Source organism: Carassius gibelio, chromosome A9 (genome assembly GCF_023724105.1).
Source record: "Carassius gibelio isolate Cgi1373 ecotype wild population from Czech Republic chromosome A9, carGib1.2-hapl.c, whole genome shotgun sequence".
NCBI classification, from domain to species: Eukaryota; Metazoa; Chordata; class Actinopteri; order Cypriniformes; family Cyprinidae; genus Carassius; species Carassius gibelio.
In genome coordinates this window covers 18,450,670-18,462,296 of record NC_068379.1, presented here as the reverse complement: position 1 = coordinate 18,462,296, position 11,627 = coordinate 18,450,670, and the positions used below count along the sequence as shown (strand labels likewise).

The following is an 11,627-nucleotide window of genomic DNA, read 5'->3' as shown; positions in this document are numbered from 1 at the left end:
TTATGATAATTAGCTTGTTTTTTTTTTTTAACTCATTAATTAAATTACATTTAAATCGAAAAAGCAATGTATAATTTAAATAATAATAAATTAAATTTAAATTATCTTCAAGAATCGGATAAAAAACACATATTTTTTTCATCTTTTTCCCCCTACTTATCTGTTTTTCTTTTTATTTATTTTATTATAATAAAAACGTGGCTATGTACTGCATTACGCTAACTGAAACTTGCATGTCATTGTTCTTTTGTTGATTTTGATCGCTTGTATTTTCCTCATTTGTAAGTCGCTTTGGATAAAAGTATCTGCTAAGTGACTAAATGTAAATGTAATAACTATTGCTGATTACTAACCTATTATTTACTATATATTACCCATTTTTACATTTAAAAAAACAATTGAAGGGGAAAAAAAACATCATCGTTTGAGCTGTATTTAAATCTTTCTTACAGCTGATTCTTATGCGGCGTTGGCAGACATCAAAGTAAAGCGAGAGTGCTTAGACAGCAGACGTCAATCATGCTTTCGAATCGTCCTTGCTGTACTTTGATGTCAGACACCGATCGGTCTGCGCAGCGCCACTTCAAGTCGAGCACACCTACTGGCTGCAATTTCAACATTGGTTTCAAATTCAGGGATCTTTGATTCTTCTTCATTAGCAGAGGTGTCAAGTAACGAAGTACAAATACTTCGTTACTGTACTTAAGTAGAAATTTGGGGTATCTATACTTTACTTGAGTAATTATTTTTCAGCCGACTTTTTACTTCTACTCCTTACATTTTCACGCAAGTATCTGTACTTTCTACTCCTTACATTTTAAAAATAGCTTCGTTACTGCTATTTCATACAGGATTGTTATCGTTCAGAGAGAGAGAGAAAGAAAAAAACCCTATCCAGATAAATCGCGCCATCAGGATGGAGTGAATTTGATTGTGGTTGGATGAGATACACATACACCATTCCGACACCCTATTGGTCCATACGCGATCCATCACACCTGCACATGACACAAGTCACATCACACTGCATAGACAGTTTTGGGTTCGTTTATCAAAAAATATATTTCTTAAAAGTAGGTTGGAACCAGTAGTATCCGATCGCCTCAGAGTCAGTCCGCTTAAATTTCAAATGAAACCGGCGTCAGTCCGGTCTCCTCCCGTCTTTCAGCGCGCTCTTCAATCCGCCGACCACGGTGGAGCAGCGCGAGCTCAAACAGAGACAGAGGACACAAGGTGTGTGTTTATCGATAGATTGTTAGAATATCTGTATCTGTGAAGTTCTTTGTCATAAATACAGTTTACAAAAGGTCACGATCAGTCGGTTTCTCATCTAGTGTAAAGTTTTCGCTTGTCACCGCTAATCACGAAACAGCTGTTTCCTTACACTTATTTAAATATACTTCATTTAATCATACGTACATACACTACTGTGCAAAAGTCTTAGGCAGTATTTTCACTTAAAAGAATGGTGTTCGGCCAGTTATTTATATATTTTGCTGTAGAGTGTCACTGTCAGTATAAAATATCAGTTTACATTTCCAAACATTCATTTTGCCATCGTCAAACTGCTTGTGCATTCAAAATCGCACTAGATTATTATTAAAATTAATGGCAAACTGTCCTACTGACACATTGCAGCAAAAGATATAAATAACTGGCTTAAAACCCTTTTTTGGGGTGAAAACACTATTCTTTCTTTTCCATAAGACTTTTGCACAGTACTGTATTTTAAAAACGAGATTGTTGCTACTTTATAAAGAATGAGCATACAGTCATTCACAGAACTGATTTAAGACAGTGACAGACAGCACTCATCTAAACTAAATATCAGAGTGAGTGACAGAGATACAGTAGAAACATTATGTGTACTTTTGTATTAAATAATGACCCAGATTGTGAAATACATTTATTAGCCTTAGATTAAGGGAAGCACAGCTTGGGAAATGAGAGCATCCAAGGTGAAAGCTATGGATTTATTTTAAATATTTATTTTTTGTAATGTTCTTTAATGTTATCCATAGTTTTTTTTGTAGTTCTTTTTTTTTTTTTTAAGTATCGGTTCAGGCACGTTGAGGTGCCAGTATCATTTTAAAAGTATCGAAAAGGCACTGGACCCTACTTAAAAGTTATTATTTATTTCTCACTACTGGCTCATTTGCCAAATGGGTGCTTTCTCTTCGTCCTCCACAAATTAAGCTACTGTAGGTAGTTGGGTAGTGAGACGTTTTAATAAATTATCGTTTGCGATTAATGACGCAAATGACAATGTTGTGATATCTAGGCTATAGAGCATCACAGTCCCACCCACAGCTGGTGCCGGAACTAAAAATTCAATGCAATTTCTGCATTGACATTTGGGGTATAAGCCATTAAAACATAACCATACATGGTAGACTTAAAACCAGCTACGGCTGTACTAAGCAACAGTATATGCTCATATAAACGTAAAAAGATCATGGGGGCACTAACCTTGTTTTGATCTAAATGCCTTTTATTCGCTATGTCTTGGCTAAGTACTTCATTACCCACAATCCTGAACAATCCCACAATCCCACAGTGATGCATCTGATTGGTGGAGCTCGTATAACCGTCTGGTTAAACCCCTCGAAGGTCCGTGAAGACTGAAGATCATTAATAAAAAAATAAAATAAAATAAAAACCTGTATTGCGTTTTTGCACGGTAGACTTATCAGTGCAATCATGATCTCCTTGGCTGCCATTGAGAGTTTTGCAGGGAGGTTGGTAACTTTAGTTAGCATTATCGTCCACTTTAGCTAGGCTACTGTAGCCTCCATATGAAATGAGTCATATCAAGCATTTTATAATGCCACTGTCAAAACAATATTTAGCCTAGACATACCTTTTTGTGCATTTACTGAACATTTGTGTAATGGCAACGACATGTGTTGACAACTGAGTAGTGATTGCAGTCAGATACAAATTACTGCACCATTGCTGACGTTATCGTTAACCACTTTCACACACGCACACAATATAAAATACACGATGATAAAATAAAAATCAATACACAATACATATATAAAACACTATATATTTACACGATTAATACTGAAAGAACTGCTATTACTGCACATTCACTATATAAAATAAAATTCACTGGAGGAAAAAGTTCGCGTGAGCGGCCGTCATCAGATTTGGATGTCGCTCAAAAGGCTCGTTGCCTCGTTCGCAGTTGTGGCTTCAGTCGAATTCAATGGGGCTCGGTGGTTTATGGGATGAGTAGTTCCTGCGCTCGAAATGAAAATATGTACACAGTCTTGTACCTTTGACTTTTTTTGGATTTTGTCTTAATTTTTTCACTTGAAATGATATGTTATATGCTTATGAGTTCAGCCGTAGCTGGTTATCCTCACACATGCTCTAAAACTCTTTAGATACTGATTTTTCCGAAAGTGAATGGGAGAAATAAATGGGAAATTTACTTCCGGCACCAGAGCTCTCTCGGGCTGTGGGTGGGACTGTGAAGCTCTATATCAACTTTGTAACTCGTTACCCTCCGAACACTGGACATAGCAGACGTATGTACCGAATACAAGAAGCTATCAATCAAGAAGGTATCAGGATTATGAGTTATTTTTCATTTTTCATTTTTGAATAATCACTTAGATTAATCATTCAGTTTGACAGCACTATAATGTTTATTGTAAATAGTCAACCACACAAGAGTAATTGTTTTTAGCCTGCACCAATGTTCTTGTCCATTGCCCTCACAGAGTCCTGCAGCTAAGCTTGGATGTACATTTACATTCCATTAAAGGTTATTGATGACATGCCTCTGAAGTTTGACTTTTTGCACCATAACAATACTTATTAGCAACTAGTCATCATATCTCTAGCTCTTTAATGTATTTGCATTGTACTAAAATGAGTTCATTTTCAATGGGCATATATGTGGCTGAAACAGGTAGCCTAGTGCCTCCCAAATTTTTCAACATGAACATTTTAATATAACATTATAGTCATTATGGCCTTTAGAAAAAATTTTTTTTGAGGAGGTGGGGTAGTGCACAATAGGCCCTTGTGGCACGGCCCAAGCTTTTGTTCTTAATGGCATTTTTTTTCCTTACATTACTTTTACTTTTATACTTTAAGTAGTTTTTTAAACCAGTACTTTTACACTTTTACTTGAGTAAAAAGCTTGAGTTGATACTTCAACTTCTACAAAAGTCTTTTTAAACCCTAGTATCTATACTTCTACTTGAGTAATGAATGCCAATACTTTTGACACCACTGTTCATTAGTTATTTATTCTTCATTATTTGCCAAACTACATACTGCAAAAATGCATTGGTATGAATAATAGTACAAAGAAATGAAGAAATGAAAAAGTAAAAACGAGGGTCTGAACAGTAGAAAATTGTATTACCTAAATAATAATAATAATAATAATAATAATAATAATAATAATAATAATAATTAAATACAAACTTTTTTGACTTTTTGGTCAGTTATTTCAGTTGTTCACTTTTAGAAAAAAGAAAATCCTGCTAAATTTGGCATATACACATTATATACATTCCATATACTATTAACGTACACACCGAATGCTGATCAAAGATTCTAACAACAACAACAACAACAATAATAATAATAATAATAATAATAATAATAATAATTTATTATTTTATTATTATTATTGTTAATATAATAATAATAATAATAATAATAATAATAATAATAATAATTATTATTATTATTATAATAAAATGAATAACGAATGTAAATTACGGAAAGTGCGGGTGAAGAATAAAATTAGATTCCGTGCCCTGGTCACATGACAGTTCTGCGCATGTGCAGAGGAGCATGTGAGTACGGAGGCAAAACGGCTGTTGAAAGATTTGTCAAAGAGGTAAAGGTTTGACCCTCTGTGCGATGGGTAACGCTTTTTGTCGTCTTTGAACGTAAGTCTGTGGATTAGCGATACAAGGATGAAGGTGGCAGTAGAAGGTTGTTGTCACGGAGAGCTGGATAAGATCTATGAGAGCATCAGTTACCTGGAGAATAAAGAAGATGTGAAGGTGGATCTGCTGCTGTGCTGCGGAGACTTCCAGGCTGTCAGAAATGAAGGAGACATGAAGTGCATGGCGGTTCCTGCCAAATACAGACACATGCAAACTTTTTACAAGTAAGGAAACACCTGGAATTATTGATTAGACCGAAATCTAATTGAATAATGAGAGTAATTTACTGCACTACAGAGATAGAATATACACAGTGATTACATATATTTGTAAATTATTGGAAGCCAAATATTTTTGAGTGAATTTTAAGTAAACATTGCTTTGTTCAACCATCGTTTTCTCATGTCATCCGGTTTTCCCAAGGTACTACTCTGGAGAGAAAAAGGCTCCTGTCCTGACTATTTTCATTGGCGGTAACCATGAGGCATCAAACCATCTGCAAGAGCTTCCATACGGAGGCTGGGTGGCCCCCAACATCTATTACCTGGGTGAGATCTTTGGCTTATACTCACAATGCAAACTTTATTACTTTAAAGGGGACATCGGATACAAAATTCACTTGTACAATCTGTTTGCATATAATGTGCCTTAGCAGTGTGTGGACACAACCACCTACAATGGTTAAAATCCACAAAATTCACTTGTACAATTTGTTTGCATATAATGTGCCTTAGCAGTGTGTGGACACAACTACCTACAATGGTTAAAATCCATTAAAACATTTTTTTTTCATTCCCCAAAAAAACTAAAGAGTCTCAATTATCAAGCTGTTTTGATTTTCGGAACAATATGACGTCATAATAAGAGTCTTAATTTTCTCCCGACATCAGAGAACCTGAAGACAGTGGATTAACGTTAGTTTTGTTTTTAATGGTAAATGCACCACAAATACACCTAATTTTATTTATGTCTGCAAAAATAGTTTTACTGCAGACTGCTTTCCTAACAATGTCTTGACAGTTCAAGGCAGGTTACATTTACAACTCTGTGTTTGCTGCGTAAAAACATCAAATAATTTTCACGTTGGTCTATTTTCTTTTCAGTTGACTGGGGAAATACATGCTCCCAAACGGGTCGCTGTGAACAGAGCTGTTTTAGACCAGATAAAAAGGGTGTTGTTTTACACAACCACTGAGGAATTTTGACCAAAGTATGTTGCAGACATTTCATCAAGGCGTTAAAGAATCATACCAACTTGTGGAAAATGGGTATCCGATGGCCCCTTTAATATGTAATAAGATTAATAAAAGTAGTACTAAGTTTGTGTCTTAATGTTGCATGCTCTGTTTTCTTAATAGCACTTGGCTTTAAAAGGAGTTCCTAATGGATTTGTTGTTCCTCATTCCTCAGGTTATGCTGGCGTTGTGCGTTTTAAAGGTGTACGGATTGGTGGTCTTTCAGGAATATTCAAATCCCACGATTACAAGAAAGGTAAATTTGAACAATTCCAAATCAGTTGTGTTAAAAAAAAAAAAAAAAAAAAAAAAAGACATTTCGGAACTTTTGTTATGCAATTTCAGGACACTTTGAGTTCCCGCCATACAGCCCAGACGCCTTGCGCAGCGTATACCACATAAGAAACATTGATGTCTTCAAACTTAAACAGGTAAATCTTTGTGACATCCTTAAATTTAGATTAAAAAAATATATACTTTTTCTATGCATATAGAGAAAACAGGAATCAAAATATAAACAACAGTTTAATTAATAAAAAGATATAAATAATATTTTGCTGTGCATGTATAATTTCAAACCTAACTCTTTTAGATCAAGATGCCCATAGACATCTTCATGACACACGATTGGCCACGAGGCATTTATCACTATGGCAACACAAACCAGCTTCTCCGCCAGAAGAAGTTCCTCAGACAGGAAGTGGAGAGCGGTACCTTGGGCAGCCCTGCTGCTGCAGATCTTCTAGACCACCTGCAGCCCACCTACTGGTTTTCAGCTCACCTGCATGTGAAGTTTGCTGCAATGATGCAGCACGAGGTGGGTCCTCATGGATATATGAAAATATGTAGAGATATAAATGTATTAACAATACCAACATATAATAATGATTTGAAATATTTGTAAAATATATGTAGCTATGCATTTAATATCTTTTTATTAATTAAGAGTTTATTATTCATTTTTCATAACAGGCTAAGAATAATGCTGCCCCAAAGATCACCAAGTTTCTCTCACTTGACAAGTGTCTTCCACATAGAGACTTTCTTCAGGTAAGGACTCTGTTGTTTCCATCAACAAGCATGTTTAAAGCTCTTCCAGTAGTGACCAGTTTAGATTTAGTCTTTGTGAGTGAATGAATGTTTTGATATTGCAGATTGTGGAGGTAGCAGACAGACCGGGCTCTTCTGAGCACCTTGAGTATGATCCAGAATGGCTGGCCATCTTGAAAGCGACAGACAACCTTCAGAAACCATCCTGCAATTTCTGGAACCCCCCACAAGACAATGGACTACACACCCGGTATAGACCACATTATAATGAGTGCATTTACATGAGCATCATTTTCTGATTGCTTGCTAACACTTTGTGTATTCCCAGTAAATTCTGTTTTATTACTGCGGGAATCCAGGGTCCAATTGGAGAAACATAGCTACTATGGAGTCTAAGGGTATTTTTGGGGCCTTGAGAAGTTTTGTCATGCCCTGACATTTGTGCTTTTTTCAGTTTCTTATAAATATCTAAATGGGTAAAGTCTAATATCACTGTAATCAGCACAAACTGGGCTATAATAATATGTGAAATGCATGCATGTACATGATTGTATTTTTGAGAAAAAAAATGTTATGCATGGTTAGTGAAAAACTAAAAATGTTAAATCACTTGAATGAGGCAATAAAACACATACATAAAATTGGTTGCCGGAAAAGTTGAGAACTGGAGCTTGTAGCCTAGAATTTTTCTTTCTGAATGATGTGAAAATCATCTTGTTTACTCACTCACAGAAAACAATATATTGATTTAAATTTTCTAAAACACTTTTTGTTGGTAAAAGTCATATGCGAGTAGGCGTCAACTATCATGAATATCATTGTGATTTACACCTGAGAAGACAAAGCCCTGCATAATGAGCTGCATAATGAGCCTCTCATTCAACTGTGCCACTCTGAGGGAGGACTTACAAGAAAGAATGTGAGAACAAAATAAAAGTATATAATTTTATGTTTGTAGTTTATTAAGAATATATTTAATTATCCCACAACATAATTTAATATCCACTTGGGGGAGCAGTTAAACAGTTTATTAGGAACAATCAAAGCTGACTTTCAGATTTTTTGGCATCCTTTCTCTAGTCACACAATCCTTCAGAAATCCTTTTAACAAACTTATTTTCTACCAAATAAACCCCATTTATTATCATCATTATTATTATTATTATTATTATTATTAATGTTGAAAAGAGCTGATAATATTTTTCAGGTTTTTTTAGGGGGAATAAATCGAAAGAACTGCATTGTTTTTACATTTGTTAGAGTTATCTCTATTTGTCACATTTATATTATTTACATCAAGCTTTTGAATGGTATAGTATTGTATATTGTTATTGAAACTTCATAATGTTTCACTTGATTATACATTTAGTCAGGAATTATAGTTTGGAAAAAGTATTTGGAAAAAGTCTAACTAGTAAAATGTTTACACGTTATGTGAAAACTAGTACAAATAAATAAAAAGAGACTTACTCATGTTTATGATCTCTGCTGAATAAAGTGCTTCATTCTTTTTTCTGAGGAAATCCATTTCTCAAATCCTCAACCACATCACATCTTTTTGGGGTGAATTATGTCTTAGTCCTCTCATCGCGAAGCAAACAGTAAAATAAAATAAAAACTTGAAGAATAGTCTGGCTGCTTTTTCTTCTGTGTGGGCGTATTCAAGCCGCGCGCTTCAGTTTGAATCTGAATAGCGCGTTAAGCGCGGGGGCGTGGTCACATTAGATATAATGAGCGGAGATATGAAAAACAGACATTGCGTTGTTTTCATATGGATTACTTTATCTCAGAATATTTGTTTTCGGCAGCACTTGTTTAGTTTAAAAGTAGACATTCCAGGCTTTCTATAGATATCTCTCTCATGTCTCTTCGTTGAGTATTCACGGAGTTACAGTTCATTTTAATGAAATGTTTGTACATGACGATCAGCGGAGACAAAGACTGTAGACAGCGCACCTTGTTTGTTATCTTTATTTTATAAGTGCACAAAGGTTTTTTGTTATTATGTCTGTATCCAAAAAAAACTAGACCCTTTACAGATTCGATTGATGTATTGCTCTTATCTGTACGATTAAAACTGAGAGTGTAATTTAAGTTCTTTTCGGGGTTATCAGGTGAAAATGACTCAAAACGCATATATGCGTTAATCGACTCGAAAGGGTTAAGATTGAGTCTTCAATTCTTTAAGGAATAGAAAGTTCAAGTGAAGAGCATAGATTTGAAATATTAATATTTTTCGACATTATAAATGTATTTACTGTCACTTTTGATCAATTAAATGCATCTTACTGAATTAAAGTTTTTTTTTTCTTTAACAAAAAAAAAAAAAAAAAATCTACTGCCCACAAACTTTTGAACAGTAGTGAAGTATCAGACTTAACATAGGCATACATAATATTGAGAAAATGGCTTATCTGTTTTATAACAGTCAGGTTAAAACATTTAAATTACATGCAAACAGAATATCGTGCACATAAATGCAGTCAATGTCTTGCACACAAACTAATTTCTATGTCTTAAGTATTTAGCCATCCTGTTCCTCTGCTTCTTTCAGGTGGGATTTCACTGCATCGGAGGAAGCTATGATGGAAGTCATGAGTGATTTGAGCGGTGACCTTTGCATCCCTGAAAATTTCAGCCTGACTGTGCCAGCCTATGACCCCAGCCGCCCTAAACCAAATGCCCACCCGGCATACTCCATCAACCCCCAAACCACAGAGTTGTGTGCCACCCTCAGCTTGACAGACATCTACATCCTGGCTGGGCAGAGTGGGCTGGCTTATGGAAAGGAGGGTGCCACAGGTGCGACTGAAGAAGAGGAGGATGAGGACAGCACAGGGAGTGTAGATGAACCCAGCGAGTACCCCACCGACACCTCCGGCCTCTCCAGCTCCTACAACCCTGATGAAATCACCATCGAGGATGAATGGGAGGAGGTAGAGGATGAGGGAGTAGAATGTGCCGAGGGGAAAGAGACCGACGCAGTGGTTCCAGAAGGGCAGGTGGGGAGCCAGGACAGCGATAGAGACAGCAGTCCCCAGCGAGAACCGGCTAATAGACTGATCTTACCACCCCCGTGTACCGCACCAGACTCAGATGCTCCACTACGCTCCTTGCGGCCTCTTTCTCTTCCCCCTCCTTCAGCATCCCTCTCCCAGGGCAGCTCAGAAGAGGAGGAGGGCTTCACATCAGCCAGGGTCCCCAAACGCACCAGTGGGGAGACGACACAGGGGTTAGCAAGTCACACGGGCGGCACACCTCAGATCAAACGGAGAAACCAGAGTATCTACACAGCAGCAGAGGATGAGGAGAGTGAGGGATAGATAAATGCAATTATTATTTTTGATCAGCTAAGAACTACCAATTATGATCTGCAGGATAGTTTACAGTCTCTTTGCGAGTCTGAAGGGTTGAACGGGTTACTAGATCGATGTAATGTAAATCGTCATCTGCTTGGGAACTACTGTTTTAAAGAACAGGATTTTGTCCTTTATGAGTGTGAGGAGTTAAAGGAAAAACTATTTTCAGAAAAGTCAAGGTTTGGAACTTTCTTCTTTTTTTTTCGTGTGTATAAAGTAACACCACAACTTTTTATCTTGTGTTTGTCATTTATTTTCCTTTTGTGATGAGTTTTAACGATCTGTTCCTTTCTATATTTTTAGCCAGATATATCACAATCAACAGGCTTGGCTGTTGTTTCATTAGCTTTGTGGCGATTGAATTGGCTTTACCATTTTATTGTAAATACATTAAAGTCTAAATAATTTATGATCTCTAATGGCTTTTTTGTTGTTGTTGTATATTCTATCTGTCTTTTATAAAAAGGAAATAACTTGCCTCATGCCTGCAGCAACTTTCCTTTTTGGCTAACGACCAGTTTCACTGAGCTGTTGGGATTGTCCTGGTTATATTTTTCTATTGCATTTTGAATAATTGCAGAAAATAAGCACTGTGACCAACAAAAGTTTGATCCACATTTATCATCTGTAGTCCCATGACCACTTTTAGTAGCACCCTCCCTTGTCAAAACATGAAGAAATCACAAGTAGGAGTATTAATTACACAACTTAATGACTTTTCAAGTTGGATGTTTGACCTGGAATGCCCTTCCAGTTAAATATATTAGTAGGTGGAGGGGAAATTCCAAAGTTCTGAGTGTGTAATGCAGCACTGTATACCTAGAGAGCTACATGTATCTATTAGCATCAAGCACTAGGAGTGTTAGCAAACATAATGACCAGACAGGTTTCCCTATGTCATTGGGTGCTGCTACTGGCAGGTAGTTTAGACACTTTAAGAGTAAATATTACAGTGACATGTCACATGGGAGCATGTGACATTGTTGAACGCTTGTTCCTCATAAATGACTGATAGCAGAAATTTAGTCAATTTAGTCAAAAAGCCATGGAAGCTAAAGCCA

The 11,627-nt window shown here is 36.3% G+C and overlaps 1 protein-coding gene across 1 annotated transcript; it reads left to right on the top strand.

Annotated features, from left to right (window-relative positions):
• Positions 1–4,792: 4,792 nt before the first annotated feature.
• LOC128019836 (lariat debranching enzyme) lies at positions 4,793–10,975 on the top strand. The gene is made up of 8 exons (XM_052606114.1): positions 4,793–5,146; positions 5,346–5,470; positions 6,333–6,413; positions 6,503–6,588; positions 6,750–6,974; positions 7,130–7,207; positions 7,312–7,457; positions 9,762–10,975. The coding sequence occupies exons 1-8, from the start codon at positions 4,950–4,952 to the stop codon at positions 10,528–10,530; spliced, it is 1,707 nt and encodes a 568-aa protein (XP_052462074.1). The 5' UTR covers positions 4,793–4,949; the 3' UTR covers positions 10,531–10,975.
• The last annotated feature ends 652 nt before the right edge of the window (positions 10,976–11,627 follow it).